Source organism: Elephas maximus, chromosome 5 (assembly GCF_024166365.1).
Source record: "Elephas maximus indicus isolate mEleMax1 chromosome 5, mEleMax1 primary haplotype, whole genome shotgun sequence".
NCBI lineage: Eukaryota > Metazoa > Chordata > Mammalia > Proboscidea > Elephantidae > Elephas > Elephas maximus.
Window position 1 is genome coordinate 161,187,430 of NC_064823.1, and position 23,074 is coordinate 161,210,503.

Sequence of the window (23,074 nt, forward strand, 5' to 3'; positions counted from 1 at the left end):
ATGGTACACTTTAAAGGGGTGGATTTTATGTTACGTGAATTTTATCTCAATTTTTTAAAAAGCTATAGGGTTTTGTATCATTGCTTAACTAGCTACCTCAATTAGTTCTAATTATTTCTAGCGGCTTATTTAGAAAATAAACAACCTATTGGTTTTATCAAATAAACAACAATATCATCTTAAAAAAACCTAAACTATTTTCAGTAATCATATTACTGGTGGTGGGTTTTCCACTGCTGTTCTAGACTTTTGAGTATCATGGGATAAAGCTAATAAGTGATTATGTAGGTGTCACTGACACTGGGGCTTTCTGCAGGGAGAAAGAAGATATGGGCGACAGATCAATGAAGTTAAATAAGAACCAAGGAATGCTGCATTCTAATTCAAAGTTGCAGAATAAACACATTAAGCATTTTATCTTTAAAAAAAAAAAAAAAAAACCAACAGTATTCCTGAGTTCTGCTCAGTAAAGAGGTCCCTGGATGGCACAAACGGTTTGCTCTTGACTACTAGCCTAAAGGATGACAGTTTGAACCCATTCAGGGCACCATGGAAGAAAGGCCTGATGATCTGTTTCCATAAAGATTACAGCCAAGAAAACCCTATGGAGCAGCTCTACTTTGTAACACATGGGGTTGCCATGAGCTGGAATTGACACAATGGCAACAGGCTTGTTTTTTTTGGTGGTTTGCTGAAAAGCTCTAGAATCAATGATTGCCCCAGCAGTAATGAAGACACTGGTACCCAGACTGTACCTCTAAACATTCCTTCCCGCTAAAAGGAGCCAGGCTCCTGGAAAAAATAGCTGATTCCAAGTCTAGGGCAAGACACATATAAGGTAAGCCCAGAACCGCTTGTTACACCAGATAGCAAGCAAGCTGTCAGAGACCACTAGGATCAAGTCAAAAGGTCCAGGGTCCAATTGGACTATGCTCTCATTGGCCAAAGATGGGACAATTTGAGCATTAATAAGGGTAAGAAATGCAATGGGTTGAAACACAATGAAAGTATTTACATGCATCTGCCATAATGAAACTTAAAAAAAAAAAAAGAAAGAAAAAAACCCCTCCTTGGTTACATTTGGAGAATGTTAGGGAACAAACTAATGACTTTGAAAACTTACATAAATGGGAAGAATAAAAAAAAATCTTCTGCCTTTTCCCACAAAGTTTATCTCAGGATAATCAAATATTAGATGAGGGGAAATTTCTCTTTGTGGAAGTAATCTAGCAAAAAAATGAAGAGAAATGCTAGAATTAGGAGCAGGCCAATTTGTAAGCCTTGATGAAATAATGGAAGTCTCTGTGGGCAAATGGTTAAGGTGTTTGGCTGCTAACTGAAAGGTTGGAGGTTCCAGACCACCCACAGGTGCCTCAAAAGAAAGGCCTGGCAGTCTACTTCTGAGTTATAAACCACTGAAAACCCTATGGCACATAGTTCTACTTGGACACACATGGAGTCGCTACGAGCTGGAGTCCACCCAGTGAAAACTGGCTTAGTTTTTTGGTTTTGACGAAAAAATGGATCTAGGCAAAAATCATTGATGGCAGTTAACATCACAAAAAGAAAGACAAGCAGATACCATGTGCCTCCAAAAGAGCAAACCCGGGAGAGTCTGACTGAGCCTCCAGGTCCACAGCGTCCAATATGGCAGCCAGTAGCTACAGGTGGCTATTTACCTCTAAATTAGTTAAAACTAAATAAAACGAAATTCGGTTCCTCATTCACATTAGACACATTTCAAGTGCTCAAGAGCCACCTGTGGCTAGTGTCCACTGCACTGGTCAGTACAGACAGCGTACAGTTTCACCACTGCAGAAAGTTCTATTGGGCGGTGCTGCTCTGGGTCAGAGGATCAACACACAATCCCTATGAGCCGGAACTGACTCGATGGCAATGAGTTTGTTTTTTGGTACAGGGGACAGAGGGACATGTTAAATTACACCAGGGGGATGTCACCTGCAAAACGCAGACTGTAGGAAATCCTACAGGACAAATGACCAGGTTTCATCAACAAAAAAATTTCAAGAAAAGAGAGAGGGAGGGTAGGAAGGTGGAAGAGGGAGAGATGAAAAGGGAAGATAGTGGAAGAGAAGATAGGAGGGAGAAAGGAGGCAGATGGGTAAGGAGAAACCTACAGGTTGAAGAGATCTAAAAGACATCTCAACCAGTTGTAATGTATGGGCTGTATTTGGATCCTGAGTCAAACGAAGTGACAAAAAATGAAAAATTGGGGGATTTGACTACTAGCTGGATATTAGGTGACACTAAGGAATGACTGGTGACTTTTTAGATGTGACCCTGGGACTGTGGTTATGTTTTCATAATGAGACCTTATCTTTGAGTGACAGACTCCAGTGGGATGACGAGACGTCTGGGTTTTACTTCCCAAGAACCTAGGAGGCAGGGAGGAAACAAGGCAGACTATGCATTGGTAACCACGGAAGCAGGGGTCAAGTCCACAGGTGTAATATACTACTCTGCCACTTCCGCATGTTTGAAATTTTTCATACTGAACATATTTCTAAAGACGCGTGTGATGGTTAAGATTGTGTGTCAACTTGGCTGGGCCATGATTCTCAGTGTCTATATGTGATCACTCCCATGACTGAATCTGCTGTCAGCAGCCAATCAGTTGAAAGAGCATTTCTGTGGGTGTGTGGTCTCTATCCAAATATAAGCAGATTTTCCGCTTTTTTGCTCACTCTGGATCCTGCACTGCCTCCTGTTTGTCTGACCACAGGCTCTTGTGACTTGAACTATCAGCTTATCTACAGATCTTAGAATTCGTCGATCTTCACAGCCTGAGAGTGGGAGACCTGCTCTCTGACCTGCCAATCTTGGGTTTGCCAGCTCCTGTGGCTACATGAATTGAGAGAAGCCCCTATCCTGATACACAGCCTTGGGATGTTTCAGCTTCTACAATCACATGAGCCTTGATATAAATCTCTCTCTATATATATTTATATGCTTTACTGGTTTTGCTTCTCTAGGGAACCCAGCCTAAGACAATGTGTAAGTGGTGTGACCCTGGTTCTGGTTAAGGGGTCTCACCCTGCCCACATTGGAGCCCTTGGTTTCGCAGCCCGGTCAGGACAAGACAACACAGTGCTCTTCTTGGGGCCCAACATGTGGGCATAGCCTGTGCATCCCAGGCTCGGCCACCCTACCAAAATCTAGAAAGGTATGGTAGTTGTGGCAGATAGGAGGGAATCTGATATGTTCTCTGGCCAGTAGAAGGTAGGCTTAGAACCATTAAGTGAGTGAGAACAAGGAGCAGGTCTGAGTCCAAAACCCACTGGGCCTGGGGTCGGTTCCTTACACTTCCATCCTCAATCCCCTGGTCCATCACAAGGATGACACTATCTCACAGGGCAGCCCTGAGGACCACACGAGATGATGCAGATGGGGCTCTTGGGACAGTAATGGTACACAGGGAATACATGGTAGTCAGTTCCATTTTCAATGATAAGAAAAATACACGTAGAACTTATCAAGGGATGGCTGCCAACCAAAGAATGCTCAGCATGCTAGTGGGGCTGGACCCACTGCTTGAAGTGCTGACTTTGGCTGCCACTGGATGGCCATAGAGGCTCAGCTCAATTTATTTCCTGGGTCCACATCTGATGGAAACATGGTTTACTACTCATTACTGTCATCTTAGTCTCCTGGGGGCAGCCAAAACACAGTTCTGGAGGCTGAAAGTCTGAATTCAGGGAATCTAGAGGGCCATGTTCTGCTGCTATTCATAAGGCTTTCACTGGCTAATACTTTTCAGAAGTAGACTGCTGGGTCCTTCTTCCTAGTCTGTCTTAGATCATCGAAAAGACAGGGAAGAAAGAAAAGACAAAGATGGGTGTCAGAGGAGACTCTGAAACTTTCTCTCGAAAGTCAAGCAGCTAAAGCAAAAGGAAGAATTCATGAAGTAAAAGAACTGAACAGAAGATTTCAAAGGGTGGCTCGAGAAGACAAAGTAAAGTATCATAATGACATGTGCAAAGAGCTCGAGATGGAAAACCAAAAGGGAAGAACACACTCAGTGTTTCTCAAGCTCAAAGAACTGAAGAAAAAATTCAAGCCTCGAGTTGCAATAGTGAACGATTCTAAGGGTAAAATATTAAATGACGCAGGAAGCATCAAAAGAAGATGGAAGGAATACACAGAGTCATTATACCAAAAAGAATTAGTCGATGTTCAACCATTTCAAGAGGTGGCATATGATCAGGAACCGATGATGGTACTGAAGGAAGAAGTCCAAGCTGCTCTGAAGACATTGGCGAAAACAAGGCTTCAGGAATTGATGGAATATCAATTGAGATCTTTCAACAAACGGATCCAGCGCTGGAGGTGCTCACTCGTCTATGCCAAGAAATATGGAAGACAGCTTCCTGGTCAACTGACTGGAAGAGATCCATATTTATGCCTATTCCCAAGAAAGGTGATCCAACCGAATGTGGAAATTATAAAACAATATCAATTATATCACACACGCAAGCAAAATTTTGTTGAAGATCATTCAAGAACGGCTGCAGCAGTATATCGACAGGGAACAGCTAGAAATCCAGGCTGGTTTCAGAAGAGGATGTGGAACCAGGGATATCATTGCTGATGTCAGATGGATCCTGGCTGAAAGCAGAGAATACCAGAAGGATGTTTACTTGTGTTTTATTGACTATGCAAAGGCATTCGACTGTGTGGATCATAACAAACTATGAATAACATTGCGAAGAATGGGAATTCCACAACCCTTAATCGTGCTCATGAGGAACCTTTGCATAGATCAAGGGGCAGTTGTTCCAACAGAACAAGGGGATACTGATTGGTTTAAAGTCAGGAAAGGTGTGCATCAGGGTTGTATTCTTTCACCATACCTTTTCAATCTGTATGCTGAGCAGATAATCCCAGGAACTGGACTATATGAAGAAGAACGGGGCATGAGGATTGGAGGAAGACTCATTAACAACCTGCGTTATGCAGATGACACAACCTTGCTTGCTGAAAATGAAGAGGACTTGAAGCACTTACTAATGAAGATCAAAGACCACAGCCTTCAGTATGGATTACACCTCAACATAAAACAAAAATCCTCACAACTGGACCAATGAGCAACATCATGACAAACGGAGAAAAGACTGAAGTTGTCAAGGATTTCATTTTACTTGGATCCACAATCAACAGCCATGGAAGCAGCAGTCAAGAAATCAAAAGATGCATTGCATTGGGCAAATCTGCTGCAAAGGACCTCTTTAAAGTGTTGAAGAGCAAAGATGTCACCTTGGGGGCTAAGGTGCGCCTGACCCAAGCCACGGTATTTTCCATCGCATCATATGCATGTGAAAGCTGGACAATGAATAAGGAAGACCGAAGAAGAGTTGACACCTTTGAATTGTGTCGGCGAAGAGTATTGAATATACCATGGACTGCCAAAAGAACGAACAGATCTGTCTTGGAAGAGGTACAACCAGAATGCTCCTTAGAAGCAAGGATGGCGAGACTGCGTCTTACATACTTTGGACATGTTGTCACGAGGGATCAGTCCCAGGAGAAGGACACCATCCTTGGCAGAGTACAGGGTCAGCAGAAAAGAGGAAGGCCCTCAATGAGGTGGACTGACACAGTGGCTGCAACAATGAGCTCAAACACAACAACGATTGTAAGGATGGTGCAGGACTGGGTAGTGTTTCATTCTGTTGTGCACAGGGTCTCCATGAGTCGGAACTGACTCGACAGCATCTAACAACAACAACAACGGCAGGGCCATGCTCTCTCTGTGAGCTCTAGGGGAACATCCTTCCTTGTCTTGACCAGCTTCTGGCAGCCCTGGGCGTTTCTTGCCATTCCTTGCCTTGCAGACGGATCCTCACATGCTGTCTTCTCCTCTGTTTGACTCTGTTTCCCTGTCTGTCCTTCTCTTTTACAAGACGACATTCAGAGGGATTAGGACTAGGACCCACCCTACTCCAGTATGACCTTGTTAACCTAACTAATCATGTCTGCAAAGAAAAACCCTATTTTCCTAAATAGGTCACATTCACAGGTACAGGGATTAGGACTTCGACATGTCTTTTGGGAGACATGATTCAATCTATGACAACTGTTCTCCCTGGGAAGTACTGATTTTATGGAGACAGTTGCACTGGGTTCTCAAGGCAAACCGGATGGCTGTCCCAGTGACTTCTACATTAGCCAACAACATTGTTTTCTTGAGCAAGAGTGGTCTAGTTTTTCATGGGACACTTAGCCTGTATTTGCCTGCTACCTTGACCTTTCTTCCCACCAGGGACCTGACCAAGGCCAGGGTCACAGCTGTTTGACAAGCGGAAGGTGTTGCCTGCATCCCCGGCTGCTGGGCGGTGTGCAGAGGCAGGGAAGGGGGTGACATGCCCTTCCCCAGCACCCATCACAGGCAACACAGCCCTGTAGGTCTTCTTCTCTGTCAAGACCAGTGAAGTGGATGGAGTGGGAGGGCTTCAAGAATCTAAGACCCAGCCCGGAGTACCAAATTCTTCCCAGCTGTGTGGCCTTTGGAGAGTCACTTTTACCCTCTGGCCTGCACCTTCCCCATCTTTAACATGGAAACAAGCTTCCTTGCGGTAAGATCAGAGATGTACGGGAGTAAGATACTAGGGAAGCCCTTTGCAGACTGAAGGGGAGGCACTGGCCGTCTGCGGAAGGAACCCTCAAGCCCTTGCTGACCTGCTGGAGAGCTTCAAGCACCCAGGCCACATCACTGTGGCCAGGAACTGGCTCTGAAGGGCTCAGAGTCTATGCTTCCCGCCCTGGATGCAGCCACAGACACATACCCAAGTCAGCTTCCTTTCCAGAATCTTTCAGAACCACACTGTGGAGGACAAGGCCGAGCCTGCAGACCTGGCCACCCGGGCCCTTAACCCTCCCACACCACCCCCTCCCAATGCACACACGCATACACACCCCCCCAGCCCCCCGGCAGAACTGTTGAGCTCCATGCAGCAGGATGGGGCTCCTCATTCCGACCTGGCCAAAGCCCTGGCACTGTGGCAGCCTGGCCCAGGCTCTTGCCAAACCATCTTAGGGACAAGGAGGCTGTGGCTCAGAGAGCTTCCTGTGTCTGAGGGGCAGGTTGGGAGGTACCTAGACAAGGCCTGGCTGCCTTACTGCGCCCACAACAGACGCGGCCTTTTGCTGACCCTGTGAGCCCTCATCCCAACCCACCTAGCCCATCAGCACAGAAAAGCCAGCTGGCGGACACCTGGTTACAGAGGCCTCAGGTTCCATATGAGAAGAGAGAAGGCAAAGCAGTCAGACACTCAGCAGGGTGCTAGCCGGCTCCTCACACACTGTCGGGGAGAAGGGGGGAACGACAGTCACTGCACCCCCAGGGAAGACCAGACACACGGGAGCAGCCAGGGGCCACGCAGCCCTCCCAGGGGTCCACCTGTGCCCTCCTGGTCTGAGGAGCCCCAGGCCTGCTGCCCTATTGTGGGTACGACAGTCTCCCTCCCACACCTGTCCCCGTGCCAGCCCTGCTGCCCACCCCTGGGTGCCCAGCTCCAGTGGCTCTCTGGGGGGACCTTCTCTGTGGATGTGTCCACAGCCAGGGTAGGAGCCCTACAAAGGCAGGGCCCAGGTAAGAGGACAAACAATCATGATCAAGAGTAGCAGGTGCCAGGTGCGATGCTGCAGGAGTCTCTTCCTTCAGGATATGCCAAGGGGAGAGGGGAGCAAGGTGGGACAGGGGCCTGCAGTCTAGAAATGCTCTGAGCTGGGCTCCTGCAGACCTCTACCCTGGCTGCCCTTCCTGGTCACTTGCCTGCGGGGAGGAGATGGGGGAGAGTAGGTGCCAGAGAAGGGGGGGAACCAGGAGGGAGGACAGCAAAGGAGGAAAGAAAGGAGAAAGGGGGGATGAAGGAAGAAGAAGAGGAGGTGAAGAGGGACAGGGGAGCTGTGAGGAGGGGACGGGGGGATGGTGAGGAGGGGATGGGGGGTGGTGAAGAGGGGACGGGGGCTGCAAGGAGGATGTGGGGTGATGGTGCAGAGGGGAGAGGTTGGAGAGAAGAGTGAAAAGAGGGCAGAGGAGAAGGAGGGAAGGGGAAGAGACGTGGAGCTGCTGCGAGGCAAGGGGGCAGGGGAGGGACAGGGAATCAGTGGGCAGTGCCAGGGCACTGTAGTCTCAGGATACCCCATGGCCCCGGGACTGAGCACCCACTTTCGAGGGTCTGCGAAATAATTGCAGCAGCATGTGAGCCAGCAACCACACAGCCTGCCAAGGAGATGAGGTGGGGACATGCTCAGAGATGGCGGAGACAGAGACTGAGAGGCACCTGTGGTGCCTGTGACCTCAGGCAGAAGTCTTGGCTGGGCTTGGGCCTCCCTCGGCCAGCACCCAGCCCCTCCACAGCCTACCTGAGGCTGGCCCAGCATCTCCCAGGCCATCAGCCCTGGGAGGGAATGTTTCAGTGCCAGGAGGACCAGCCCACACAAGATGCCTGGGATGCGGACCATGAGGTGGGACCTCTCTCTGACCTCGAAGCCTTACCTGGAGCCCGGCTGGCACCGGGCTTCCTGCTGGGCCGTTGGCTCTAGCTGACTCTCTTTCATGGCCTCCTTCCCAGTGTCCTGTGTCCTGCCCTCGCCCTCCTGCTGACCTCCGACATCACCCTCACCTGGCAATCCACCTCCTGGGTCCACCTGGGAACCCACTGTGTGTGCCAGGCCCTGGGAGGAAGAAGAGACTTTGGGCTCCTGCCCATCAGGGACATCTTCTGGGGGCAGAGGGGCCATGGCGCCCACAGGCAGCTCCTCCGGGGCAGGCAGGCCCTTCTCCAGTCTCTCCCCAGGACCCTTGTCGCTGGCCTTGGCCAAGCCTGTATGAGAGGCGCTGATGACATTCCCAGGGCTGCACTTCTGTAAGCTCTCGACAGCCTCGTCCCTGCTGTCCCCACAGCTCCCACAGCACACACAGGAGTTAATGAGGCAGTTGGTGGCGGCCGGGGTGAGTGTGTGGGGCTCAGTGTCCACCTTCAGCACAGTGGGGTCTGGTGGGGAAACCCCTCTGCCTGGAGCTTTCGGGGCAGTGACAGCCAAGTCCGAGGACGTCGGTGACTTAGGGTTGAAGATGACCGTGGCCGAGAGCTTCATGCCCCCTGTCCGGTGGGCGATCATCTCGGCTGTCTCGGCGTCATCGGCGCTGGCCTCCCAACCATCCAGTGACAGCTGAGCATCCAGGCAGCTGCAGGAGTTGGTGCCCAAGAGGTTCACCACCCGCATCTTGTCATCTTCAATGTTGTTGTTGCGTGAGTCCTCATCCTCTTCTGCCGGAGGCTCACTGGGCCCCACCTCTCTGCTCTCCTCAGCCTGCCCTCTCTCCTGGGGATGGACACAGGTGCTGCCCGCCCACCTGAAGGGGCTGCCCGGTGCCTCTGGCCTGCCGGGGGCCTCTCCCGTCCCCTCCACGTCATCCATGAAGAACACCCTCTCCTCGTCACTCCCCTGCTCTAGCCGCACCCTTGCAGGAGAGGCCTCCCCGCGGGGGCTGCCCTCGGCCCCTGGCCTGTGAGCGGGGGACTGGCAGGCACTAGGCGGGGATAGGAGGGACGACATCTCGTCCCCTGCCCTGTGGACCATGCGGTTGAGCTGCTCCAGCTCCTGGTCATCGTACTGCATGGAGCAGGCCAGCTCTGTGTCTGGGTCCTTGGCCTTGGTGGAGAGCGGCTCTGTGGGGGCTGAGGGTGCGGAGAAGGCGGGGGCCAGGGTGGTGGGCACCTGGGCATCTGCTCGGATGGGGAACTCCACGTCCTGGGAGATACAGAGGTTCCGCTCCAGAGTGTGCAGCTCCTCGTCCGTGAGGGTCTGCAGCAAGTCCCTATGGAAACCAAAAGAGAAAATGAGGGTGAGGTCCCAAAGGCCGTGCCGCAGCCGCCAAGAGGGGGCGCAACGCCTGTGACGTCTGCACCTGCAGAAAAGCAAACGGGTGTAGAATACAGACAATGCATTCACACAGCATCACGTTTCCTCCCCCAGGACACAGGACAGGCCCGTCTCCAGGTAGGGACAAGCCACGGCCATCCCGGGTGGGTGGCTGTGCACCGGGCATCCCAGTCGGAGATTCTGGGATGCTTTCTTCCTGCAAAATGAGATTCTGAATCTCTCACTGGAACCAAGAATGACTTGACTTTCAGGAATGTGCAACTTGCATTAATAAAAGGTTTAAGGCGTGAACAAAAATTATACGGTGGTTAACAAAGACTTTCCCCGTTCGCTCAACAAATATCCCAGGACCCAGACGGCCTCGAGTGCCCTTCATGTCCCTCCCCCTTACCACCATCCTGACTTTAGATCATATACTGAGATGCTGCTCTTGAGATACGTGGGATTACGCAGTCTGCACTCCTGTGCCAGGATTCCTTTGCCAATATTACACGCGTGTGGGGTTCTCAGATAGAATACAGGATGCCTGGTTAAGTCTGAATTTCAGAGAGAAAGCAGGCAGTTTTTTTAGTATAACTATGTCCCAAATAAGGAGCCCTGGTAGTACAACTCTTAAGTGCTCAGCTGCTAACCAAAAGATTGATGGTCCAAACCCACTACCGGCTCCTCTGGAGAAAAGACCTGGCAATCTGCTTCCATAAAGATTACAGCTAGAAAACTCTGTGGGGCAGTTCTACTGTCACACTGAGGTCTCTATGAGTCGGATATTAACTTGACAGCACCCAACAACGTGTCCCACATGGGACTGACTTATACTAAAAAAGTATTATCTAAAATTAAGATTTAACTGTACATGCCAGTTTTTTGGTTTGTTGTTTATTTTTTGCTAAATCTGGCAACTCTGTGGGTGAGATTCCCCGATAATGATGTGTGTTGCGAGAGAGCATTCATTCCCATGGCTAAACAGACTTTTATTGTATAAACCTACCATTTGTTTATCTGTTCCATCCCTGGCGGGCTTTGGCTACTGGGATCGGCCATCTTTGCACCTTTCGCTCTCTTTGAATCATTGTGTTAACCTATTGTTGTAACAGTTGGCAACATACCATCCCATGGTTATAGATTTTTTGAACAGGAGTGGTATTTATTTTTATCGCAGTAACATATTTGCTGTTGTTAGGTGCCTCATATACACGTTAAAGCTGGATGATGAATAAGAAAGAACTGATGCCTTCGAATTGTGGTGTTGGTGAAGAATATTGGATATACCATGGACTGCCAAAAGAACAAATAAATCTGTCTTGGAAGAAGTACAACCAGAATGCTCCTTAGAGGCAAGGATGGTGAGACCATGTCTCACATACTTTGGACATGTTGTCAGGAGGGATCAGTCCCCGGGGAAGGACATCATGCTTGGTAAAGTAGAGGGTCAGCAAAAAAGAGGAAGGCCCTCAACGAGACGGATTGGCATAGTGGCTGCAGCGATGGCCTCAGGCACAGCAATGATTGTGAAGGTGGCACAGGATTGGGCAGTACTTCGTTCTGTTGCACCCAGGGTTGCTGTGAGTCAGACTTGCTGGCACCCAACAACAACCACCAACAACCTTTACAGGAGCAGATCGCCAGGTGTTTCTCCCGCGGAGCCACTGGGTGGGTTTCAACTGCCAACCTTTCCACTAGCAGTTGAGCACTTAACTGTTGCACCACCAGGGCTCCTTAGTAAAATAACTACAACATAAAATTTTCCCTTTTAACCATTTTTAAGCGTACAATTCAGCGGCATTGATTACATTCTCAATGTTGTACAGCCTTCACCACTATCTCATTCCAAAACTTTTCTTCGTCTCAGACGGAAACCCTGTGTGATTAAGCAATAAGCCCCCTTTCCGTCCCCCACAGCCCCCGGTGACCTGGGATCTACTTTCTGCCTCTGTGCACTCGCCTGTTCTAGATACTAGTGGGATCATATAATGCCATGGATTGAACTGTGTCCCCCCAAAATATGTGTCAACTTGGTTAGGCCATGATTCCCAGTACTGTGTGGTTGTCCTCCATTTTGTGATTGCAATTTTATGTTAAAGAGGATTAGGGTGGGGTGTAACACCCTTACTAAGGTCATATCCCTGAGCCATGTAAAGGGGGTTTCCCTGGGGTGTGGCCTGCACCACCTTTTATCTTACAAGGGATAAAAGGAAAGGGAAATAAGCAGAGAAGGGGACCTCATACCGCCAAGAAAGCAGCGCCAAGAGCAGAGTACATCCTTTGGACCCAGGGTTCTTTTGCGGAGAAGCTCCTACTCGAGGGCAAGATTAATGACAACGACCTTCCTCCAGAGCCGAGAGAGAGAAAGCCTTCCCCTGGAGCTGACACCCTGAATTTGGACTTCCAGTCTACTAAACTGTGAGTGAGTAAACTTCTGTTTGTTGAAGCCACTCACTTGTGGGATTTCTGTTAGCAGCACTGGACGACTAAGACATACAATATTTGCCCTTTGCACCTGGCTTACTGTGTAGCATACTGTTTTCACGATTCACCCGTGTCGTGGCATGTATCAGAACGTCACCCCCACTTACAGCTGGGTAGTATTCCGCTGTGAGCATATATATACTACATCTGGTTTATCCTGGGGCAGTTTCCTAGTCCACTCCTACGCAACGTTCCCCAACACAGATGGAATATTGTACAGCCATAAAAAGGAAAGAAGTTGTGATTCATGCTACAACACAAAAGAACCTTGGAAACAGTATGGTGAGAGAAAGAAGCTAGATGCCAAAGGACAAATACTGTGATTCCCCGTATATGAAATATGGAGGAATAGGCAAATTCACAGATCAGAAACAGATTAGATATTACCAGGGGCTGGGAGGAGACAGATGGGGAATTATTACTTAAAGGGTACAGAGCTTCTGTTTAGGGTTATAGAAAGGTTTTGGAAATAGATAGCAGTGAAGGTTGTACAACATTGTGAATGTACTTAACATCACTGAATGCCATACTTGAAAAATGGTTACCAAAACCAAACCAAACCCATTGCTGTCAAGTCGATCCTGACCCATAGCGACCCTACAGACAGAGCAGAACTGCCCCATAAGGTTTCCAAAGAGTGGGCTGGTGGAATCGAACTGCCGACCTTTTGGCTAGCAGCTGAGCTCTTAACCACTGCACCACCAGGACTCCAAAAAAAGAAAAAAATGGTTAAGGTGGTAAATTTTATGTTACGTAAATTTTACAGCAGAAAGAAATAAAAGTAAACAGACAAAGGCCACAATTCGAAAACCACCAGCTTAAATAGTAATAACGGATCACTGAACGGAGAGGGTGGTTAAGCACCTGACTACTAACCAGAAGGGTGGCAGTTCGAACCCACCCAGAGGCACCTTGGAAGACAGGCCTGGTGATCGGCTTCCAAAAAATCACAACCTTGCAAAGCCTGTGGAGCACGGTTCTACCTGCACACATTGGGTCACCGAGAGTCAGAACTGACTTGAGGGTAACTGTTTGGTTTTTTTTATAAGTAGTAGTAAGCCTTGGGGCCTCTGATGAATAACAGGTAAGCTGACTGTCCAGGATAAAAAATGTAGCCTGTTTTTTGCACATTCAGTGCAAGGACGGCTCAGGTGTGAGGTGTGCCACCTGCTGTGTAAAAACCCTCACGTGCAGCACAAAAGAGTCAGGGATGCAATGGGGAGGCCTAGGCAAAGACAAAGGAGAGGCTGGAGGTTGCCTACAGCCCCATGAAGGCTATTAACACCGTTTTTTTTTTTATTCTCACCAGGAGTTCCCGGGAAGAAGGACAACTCTGGGGTGGCTCACGTTGCTATGTTTCCACTTACTCTACCCCAGAGGGAACCCCCACTTCAGCACCCTCTTCTTTTCCCTCCTCCCCCCCCCCACCTTATTTTCCGCAGCAGCGTATGGAAGGGCCGGAACAGCTCAGACATGTCCTCCGCCTTGCGGTCCAGGTTCAGCGGTCCGTCTGCGTACACCACGAGGCCACTGCAGTCAGGACAAAAGCCAGCAGCTGTTAGGTCTCAGCCATGAGCCCAGGACCTCTGTCTAAACACCTGGAAGGAGGCACACACGCACCCCCAGAGCCCTCCACCTCACCTTCTTGGGGTTGAATCTCAATAAGGTTAGCTAAAAATGACAGAAACTGTCACCCTGGCTTTACCTTTTTTATGCTCATTTGAGGGATCATGAAAGCATCATAAAAATACACCCACGTACATGACTGCTGCAATCCAGTACGTAGGTATAAGATCTTTTACCAAAATCTATCTCTGTGAAAAGGGGAAAACTGGGTTTGCTTTTAAATTTACTTGTAGACGTTTATTAGAATTAGCCCGAAAATGATTTACTCAAAAGCGAAATGGAAGTTAGTGGTGAGGCCTGAGGCTCCGCCCAGGGAAAGCCCATAGCCTGGGTTCTGGCAGTCACTCACCCTGGGGTGAAGCTGGGCACCACCCCCACTGGCCGCCCTGCGCCTCCAGTCACTCAACTTGGCCATGAGCAGGGCCGCCCCAAACCCAGGGATCATACCTCCCACCTTCCGGGGTAGGGTCCAACTGGGGATGGGTAGGGTGTCTGGGGGGCATTTTCGGAGGGAGACTTGGTACAGTGTGGCCCCTGGTCTGCCCTCACAGCCTGCCATGGAACTGCTAGGACTCGTTGGCCACGGGGCCTCCCTGTCCACACCCCCCAAGTCCAGGTGTTCCCTGGAGTCTTTCTAACCCGAAATGACCACAGCCTCTCCTGGCTCCAGCCCCACACCAGGCTGCAATAATGCAGACCCAGCGCTCCCCGGCCAGCCTCACTCCTGAGCCCCTGAGGGTCTCCAGCGAAAGCTTATGCTTTGTGACTCTGCATGCTTTGCCTGGCTACCCCCACCTCTCCTGGAACATCTTTGCCTCTTAGCTGTCTGACCCTCACCTGTGGCTCACAACTCCCCACCACGTGTCCACCTCCCTCCTCCAGGCCTGGGGCCATGCAGCTTCCCTCAGTGTCCCCACCCCAGCGTCGAGGACAACAGCTGCTGAAAGCCAACCTTTGAGCTGCTCCTCCGTCCAGGAGGCCCCTTAGTCGGCAGGCAGCACCAAGTTCGTCCCCGAGGGGCTCCCACCACGCGCCAGCAATCCCTGCCCAGCTCTGACCCAGCAGCTCAGTCACCCACTTCCAGACCATCTCTCCACTACAGCACCTGGACCTGGGTGCCGTTCTCAGGTGCCTCGCCCCAGGCCTCCCAGGGCCCAGACACTCAGTTCTGGGCACACCCCACATGCCCAGAACGTCCACCTGCGGACACAGCACATTCCCCGGCTCTCTCGGAGCGGCCTCCATGGCCTACTTCCTTAAGTGAAGTCTGCTCGCACGGCTCTCTCTGCAGAAGTGACCAGGTCTTGTCACCAGTCTCGGGGGCCAGTCATTGCTCTCCAACAGAGTCCCCACTAGTTAGTTCAGAAAGTGTCTCCTTTTCTCTAACACATCCAACCCAGTGAGAAAAATGTAACTGAATAACAGGAGCTGTTCGTTATACTGTGGTAGCCTGTGTGTTACTGGGATGCTAGAAGCTATATCACCATATTTCAGATACCAGCAGGGTCACCCACGGTGGACAGGTTTCAGCAGAGCTTCCAGACTAAGATGGACTAGGAAGAAAGGCCTGGTGACCTACTTCTGAAAGTCAGCCAGTGAGAACCCCGTGGAGCACAACAGAGCACTGTCCGATACAGTGCTGGAAGGCGAGCTTCCTAGGTCGGTTGTTGTTAGTTGCCATGGCACCGATTCCCATGCATGGTGACCCCACGTGTGCAGAGCAGAACTGCTCCAAAGGGTTTTCAAGGCTGTGACCTTTTGGAAGCAGATCCCCAGGCCTGTCTTCTGGGGCACTGCTAGGTGGATTCGAGCTGCCAACGTTTCAGCTAGTATCTGAGAGCTTAAGGAATTCAAGATACAGAGTGGTTGCAACAATGGACTCAAGCATGACAATCATCATGAAGACAGTGTGGGACCAGGCAGTGTTTTGTTCTGTAGTACGTGGGGTCGCCGTGAGTCAGAGCCAACTCAATGGCCACGAACAACAACGATGACATGTGCAGAAAGAGTTAAAAGTCACAGCAAAAACATGGGCTTTGCTGTGTCCTGTCTCACAGGGCGCACCAGGAAGCTGACTAGGAGCTAGCACCCCTCTGGGCCTGCAGAGAGCCCAGCAGGTGGGGGGTCGGGGCTGTGACAAGGGGCTGAGTCCCAAGCCCCTCAGAGAGGAGAAGACAGGGAAATGGCTCACAGCCAGCCTCCCGTTCCTCTCGGTCCATTCTATGGATTTTACAGGCACTGACAGTGCTGATTAAATTAAGTGTCCAGGGGTTGTTTCTCAAGCTAGAACCTTTCACTTTAAGAGTAAATAAGGTGATCTCATGGGTCCACAGGTAGTGCGAACAGTTTGTGCTCGACCACTAATCAAAAAGTTGATGGTTCGAACCCACCCAGTAGTGCCGAGGAAGAAAGGCCTGGCAATGTGTTTCTGTAAAGAGCACAGCCAAGAAAACCCTACGTGGGTAGTTCCACTCTATAACACATGGGGTCGCCATGAATCAGAATAGACTAGATGGCAATGGGTTTTTAAGGTAGTCCAAGACAAAGGCAGAGTGAAAATGGATAGCAAATGGGCGGTTTGGTGCATTTCTGCCCTGACTTCTTGGCAATCTCATCTTTCAGAAGCAACAGTGAGGGGCTGAGTCTACCTCCGTGATCCTGCCCACCAGCTTCCCGACTGCTGTGCTTGGGAGTCTGACAGGCCTGCAATGACTGGCCTCACGCCCTACTGGACACAGCATTCTCGAGGGCAGGCATGTCTCAGAGCAGGCTGCCCAGGGAGTGCAGAGAAAAGGCCTGGGGTTACCATGCATGCCAAGCCTGGCGAGGCACCAAGATGCAGCCCAGCCTGTGAATAGGGCTGTTGTTGATGCCAGTGCAGCGGGGGCCTCTGAGAAGAATGGCGAGGGCTCAGTGCACAGCCCAGCCTCTGCGTGGGCAGTCGGGGGCCTGAGGATGACCCCTCGGCTTTAACCGGCATCCAGCGGCATGTCTCATTCCATGTGCTGGAACATTTGGGGCATGGCTCCCCCCCTACTCCCACTGTGGGGGCATCAGCAGGTCTAGGAAGTTCCCCTGACCGCCCGGGAGGGACAGAGAGAAGGCAGGTGGACAGCCCAGCTGTCTGTGTCTCCAGGGGCCAAGCGACCCCAAGGACAAGGGCAAGGCTGATCGTCAGGCCCCGGGCCTGGCACACAGTAGGTGCTCAGCAGTGTCTGTTCTGTGCTGACTGGCCCAGTCTGGGGTGGGGTGAGGGGGTGGCCCCTGGGCAGCAGCCTGGCCACACCACTGTCGGGGTCCAGAAGGACCAGCATTGGGAGGAACCTGGCTGGGAGCAAGGGGGTAAGCAGCAGAATGAGGCACTGGTGATGCCCTCACAGTTAAAGGAAGCAGTTGGGTCCCAGGAAGCTACTGCCCACAGGGCTGGGGGATCTGACGGTCCTGTGGTCCCAGGCCACAAGGCCATGTCCATTCGCTGCTGTTCAGGAGGACCAGGCAGCACCACACAGCTGAGCCAGCAGGGGGCGGCCAGTCGGGGAGCCCAGGCACAGATGCGGACAGAGTGTGGGGAGCACAGGGCGGGGACCGGCCCAGGTCCCGCTGGGGGGCTCCGCCACTAGAAGGGCATGTGGCCAAGTCTTCTTTTCTTTAAGATAACAGTTTTTGCTTTGACTTCTGTTTACACAAGTCATACTTACCATGTTAAGAGATCTTGTGAGGTAGAGATATACTATTTCATAACAACTTTTTGGTACTTAATATATCCAGTTTTCCACAGAATTAGGGATTCTTCTGTATTGACAGTAATGGCTGAAGTGTCATTTTTAATCAGTTCCCTCCGTCTGGATTCCCACCCCCAATTTTTTGATTACATATGATACTTCCGTGAACACTTCACTGTATTATTTACAAGTGATACTCTTTATTTATTTACAAATAGTATAAATACTGTAATTTTTTAAAATGCTGTCGAGGTGGCTCTGGCTCGTGGAGACACCACGAATGTCAGAACAGAACTGTGCTCATGGGGTTTTAAATGGCTGATTTTTTGAAAGTAGATCCCCAGGCCTCTCTCCCAAGTGCCTCTGGACGGACTCAAACATCCAACCTTTTGGTCAGCAGCCAAGCGTTTAACCGTCTGCACCACCCAGGGCTCCTTCAGGGGATAAGAGGACATGTTCTGGAAACACCTCAGTGGGAACTTAAAAGGATCGCAGCCAAGCAGAGTCTTGCATGTCTCCTACAGGAAGTTCTGGGCCCTGGAACTGCAGGGCCGGCAGGACAAACAGCAGGTAGCCCACACCACAGGAAAGGCTCACAGACCCCGCCAGGAAAAGCAAGGGCCCAAAAGGAAGTAGCTTTACGTTATTACTATTATATCTAAAAATAACGGTAACTATTATTATAATTTTTTTTTTTTTTAAGCAAAGAGAAGATAAGAACCCAAAATGCTCCTCATTTTCTTCAAATTTAGTATGGCCTCGGAGAGACATTTACTAGAAAGAACACAATGTAATAAAATGGTGCGGACGCCATCACAAGGGACAGGATATGGGTGAAGCGCAGGCATCCACCCCGAAGACACTTCACCCACTGGGGACCCTGCCCCCCAACTCCTTCCTCCATCTTCAGGTGAAGGGGAATTCTCATATCCCATAGCTGAAGGGGATCTGAAAGGGTGGCTCCTGTGGTGTGACTTGACCTGCTCCTTCTCTGATTTCATGACAGGAGGTAACAACTTTCTACCAAAGAGGAAACTGACCCAAGGAAGGAGCCACAGCAAGGAGCTGAGCTCAAGGACAAAGACCTGGCCCCGAAACCCCTCCAGAAGATGAACAAACCCCTTCAGTTGCAGACCTGGCATGCGGAGGCCAGGCAGGGACGTGGGCGGGTGGCTGGGTGCCACGTGTCTTCCTCACTCCCAAATCCAGGGAGACACGGGGGGCTGGAGCCCACATGTCCAAAGGCTGCCCTGGCTCAGCATCTCCACAGTCCTGTTCCAGCCCCAAGCTCTGTCTCTGCAGCCCTTCTCCATGGGAGGGCTTATTCTCATCCTGAGTCTCCCAGACCTCCCAAGGCAACGGGTCTGTCTAGCCTTTCAATGAGGGAGCCTCATGGGCAGAGAAGCTGTGGCTGGCCCTGTCCAGGGCTGTGTCTGGGCTCCCGCCCAAGCACCCTGGCCCTGCCCTCGCCTTCCTCCAGCACACAGCTCAGGGCTGGTCCAGGTCCCGGCCAATGTGGGAAGCACTCTGTCCGCCTGCAGGCTGGAGCCTACCATGTCCTGTTGCTCCACCCTCATCTCCCAGGAGGGGTTCCAGTGCTGGCCCTCAGGGCTCTGCTGCCGCACCCACATTCTGGGTTCCCCTGGCACTCTGTGGGGGCTCTCCACCACCTGTGCATAGCCCAATCCTGGACCCTGTGTCTACCTCATATCCTCCCAAGCCACTTTGCTCACATCCATGTCTCCAACTGGTATCCATAGCTGAGGACACCCAGTCCTCACTCTTTGCCCGGCTTCACACCTGGCTGCCCACAACAGGCCTCCAGGTCCCTCCATGCAACACCCTACGCCCACCTGTGCCTCCCCTTCCATCTGTGACTACCCTGCCCACACTCCCTCATCTGGTAGAGGGAAGGGGGAGCCCTGTCTGGGAGTCAGGGTGTGGTGGCCAAGCACCAGGCCCCAGAGCACCTGGCTCTGGCCTGGCTCCAAGAAGCTCTGAGACGCTCAGCAAGTGACCAAGCGCCCCAGCCTTGCTTCCTGGTCTGCTGAAGGATGAGAACAGGCCTGCTGGGGGCTGCTCAGCCGTTCAGCCACCTACCCAGGGATGCAAATACCATGTGTCAGCACCCAGAAGGGACCAGGCAGCACCAGGCTGAGGTAGGACAACTGAGGTGGGACAATCCTACCAGGTGTCTGCAGAATGATGACCCCAGGCCCCAGGCAGCAGGAACACTCACCACACGATGGCCAACCTGGGTATGGTGAACATGAGGGCCGGCTCATAGTCGTCAATCATGTCCTGGGTGAGGTACCCAAAGTCCAGGGCTCTGGCCGAGGAAGAGAGACCGTGAGAAGGGACAGGCCCAGCCTGTCTGCCTGCCTGCCTGTGTCCACAGGTCAACCTATGCGTGCATCTACGCTTAGTGGACAAGTCACTCAGTGGACAAGGGCAGCATGTACAAAGGGCTGAGGCTGGAGGACAACGCTGCCATCTGTTGCAGAGATTCTGGAATCTTCCAATCAACCTTCCCCATCTTCCACCTGCCCGATCCTGCCCCTGTCCCAGGAAGGGGGGGAAGAAGCAGGGAGTAGACCAAGCCTGTGCTTGTTGGGGAAGCTGATGAGACACTGAGGAAAACGAGCCATAACGTCCAATCAAACAGTAAGAGGGATGACCCGTCAAGGGCTTCGCTTCGCCAGGAAATGGAAACAACTCAGCATTGAGAGTAAATGTGAAGGAAGACGTTGCCCCACATGATTTACCACCTCCCTGAAAAGCTGAACTTGCTTTCTGGGAATCATTCTGCTCCCTGGGCACGCAAATACTTTCCTCTGTAGGTGCTGATGGCATCTTTTTTCAGAATAAAAGGTATTTTCTGTCACCTTATTTTCTGACAATATGAAAGATCTCCCAAAGCATAAATAGGGAATGATCTGTCTTTTTAACAATCTATGATGTGACAACAGGCAATTTCAGAACTTATCTAAGACCATCACACTAATCAAATTGGAGAGAGAAATATCTAGGTTAAATCTTAGCCCCAAAGTCCACTGAGGAAATATGACTTCAGATGGCTGTACAGGCCCCAGGAGATACTAATAATTCACCCCCAAAACCTTGCTCTGCAGACCTGAAATCCAGCAAGGGCCCCATCCTGGTCTGTAGAGGTGAGAGGGATGGAGGTGAGGGTGTGAGGAGATGGGGAAGTGTGGAGGAGTGGGGGTAAAATGAATATTTGAGGAGGCGAAGTGAGTACATGACGTAACAGGCAGTGATTATTCCAGGGAGGTGAGGAGGTATACAGGACAGGTGGTGAGGAAGCACGGAGGTGAGGAGGTAAAGTGACCAGGTGAGGAGGACAGGAGGTATGGAGGTGTGGAGAAGTGGAAGTGAGGAGGTGAACTAAGTAGGTGAGGAGGTGTGGAGGTGAGGAGGTGTGAAAGAGTGGAGATGAGGAGGTGTGGAGGAGTGGAGGTGAGGGGGTGTGGAGGAGTGGAGGTGAGGAGGTGAAGTGACTAAGTAGGTGAGGAAGTGAGGAGGCATGGAGGTCAGCTGAACAAGTGAGGAGGTGAGGAGGTATGGATAGTGGAGGTGAGGAAGCACGGAGTTGAGGAGGTGAATAGGTGAGGAGGTGAAGCGAATAGGTGAGAAGGTGAAGTGAGTAGGTGATGTGATGGGCTCCAGGGTGGTGAAGAGGTGAGGAAGCATGGAAGTGAGGAGGTGAAGTGAATAGGTGAGGCAGCATGGAGGTGAGGAAGGGTGAAGGTGAGACTGTAAACGGGTGAGGAGACATAGAGGTGAGGAAGTGTGGAGATGAGGAGGTATGGAGGAGTGGAGTTGAGGAGGCATGGAGGTGAGGAAGTGAGGAGGTATGGAGGTGAAGTGAATAAGTAAGGAGGTAAGGAGTCGAGCTGAGGAGGTGTGGATGAGTGGAAGTGAGGAGGCGTGGAGGTGAGGAGGTGAAGTGAATAGATGAAGGGTACAGAAGTGAACTGAGGAGGCAAGAGCCCACCCTCTGCTGGGGCCCTAGCTGTGCTCCCCGAGGACCCCTGCAAAGGGAGGTCTGCCCCGATGGCTGGGCCTTGTGGCTCTCATCCTCTGTTGTGTGATCTTCATCTGTGGGACCTGCCCCCACCTGTCTGTGGGGCCAAGAATTGAGGCCGAGCAGGTTGAAGGACCTGCCCCTCAGCACCCACTGGGGAGAGAACAAAAATGGTGGGTAAGGAGGCACCTGTGTGTCCTCTTGTCACCCCCCAGGGGTGCCTCAGCTCCCACAGGCCTGGAGCTGGGCAGGGAGGAGCAGGGCCCCTGGCACCCAGGAGCCCCGGTGGCAGTGGCCCGGCTGCTCCTCACCTCTCCACCGTCTCACAGAACAGGACAATGACCTCTTGCTGCATGTAGTACTCCCGAGGGGACTTCACGGGCACCATGGCTGAGACATAGCTGCGGACACAGACCAAGACATCAGGTTAAACCAAATGGAATCACTCTGATTGCAAGACCGCCCATTTTAAGTTTCACACATAACACACTTTCCACCACTATAATTCCTATTTTAAAACTAAAGCTCCTCCCCAGGGACAGGTAAGCCCAGGCCTCCTCCGGCCCCACAGCCCAGCCACGTCTCACTCCTGCCCGCTAGAACCGTGACTGCCCATGACATGGCCGTCCCCCCCGGACTGCAGCCTCAGCGAGTGGGTGAGTGAACGGATGGCTGAGCTGCCCACGAGCCCCCGGCATGGGCAGGCCTGGCCCCAGAGTCAACTTGGGCCAGGCACACAGGCGACCCTCACAAAACGTCCACTGAGCTGAACTTAGAAAGCAATGGGTTTGCCCAACCATTACCCAAATGGGAATGTTCTTTTCCTTCTAAATTAATAATTCTAATTTTTCTTATTATGAAATCTCATTCTAGAAAATCTGGGAATGACAGGAAATAAAACTCAACTTCCATAATGCCACCCCTAGAGAGAATCACTTGGTTGGTTTCTGTCTGGCATTCGGAAGGTTACAAAGTGGACAGTTGTTACTAGCTGGGACCACCCTGGACCTGGATTTTGTGTCCTGCCTTTTCTGCCTGTGCTTGGCCCATTTCTTCTGGGGCCTCCCCAAAGGCCTCCGGTGGAGGCCATGGTCACCAGGACCCCTCGGCTCCGCCCCACCCCTCAGGACCACGGAGCAGGGCACGCCTGTGTAGAGTGGGGGGTGATCAACCATGTAGAGGAGGCAGGTGGGCTCCAGCCTTTTGAAGGGTCAACAGCAGCTCCCCCGGTGAGCTGCAAACCGTGGGAGGAGGGGAGACAAGCACAAAGTGGATGGACGCCCCACGGAGCCCAGTGACACTGATG

The 23,074-nt window shown here is 51.3% G+C and overlaps 1 protein-coding gene across 1 annotated transcript in view; it reads right to left on the minus strand.

The window, feature by feature from the left end:
• Positions 1-23,074, minus strand: part of ZFYVE28 (zinc finger FYVE-type containing 28) — a 128,259-nt gene that overhangs the window by 37,382 nt on the left and 67,803 nt on the right. The window contains exons 5-8 of the mRNA XM_049886598.1: positions 22,080-22,169; positions 19,963-20,052; positions 13,804-13,905; positions 8,519-9,844 (exon numbers count right to left, since the gene is read on the minus strand). Coding sequence (XP_049742555.1) covers positions 8,519-9,844; positions 13,804-13,905; positions 19,963-20,052; positions 22,080-22,169 — 1,608 coding nt within the window. The remainder of the gene's footprint in view (positions 1-8,518; positions 9,845-13,803; positions 13,906-19,962; positions 20,053-22,079; positions 22,170-23,074) is intronic.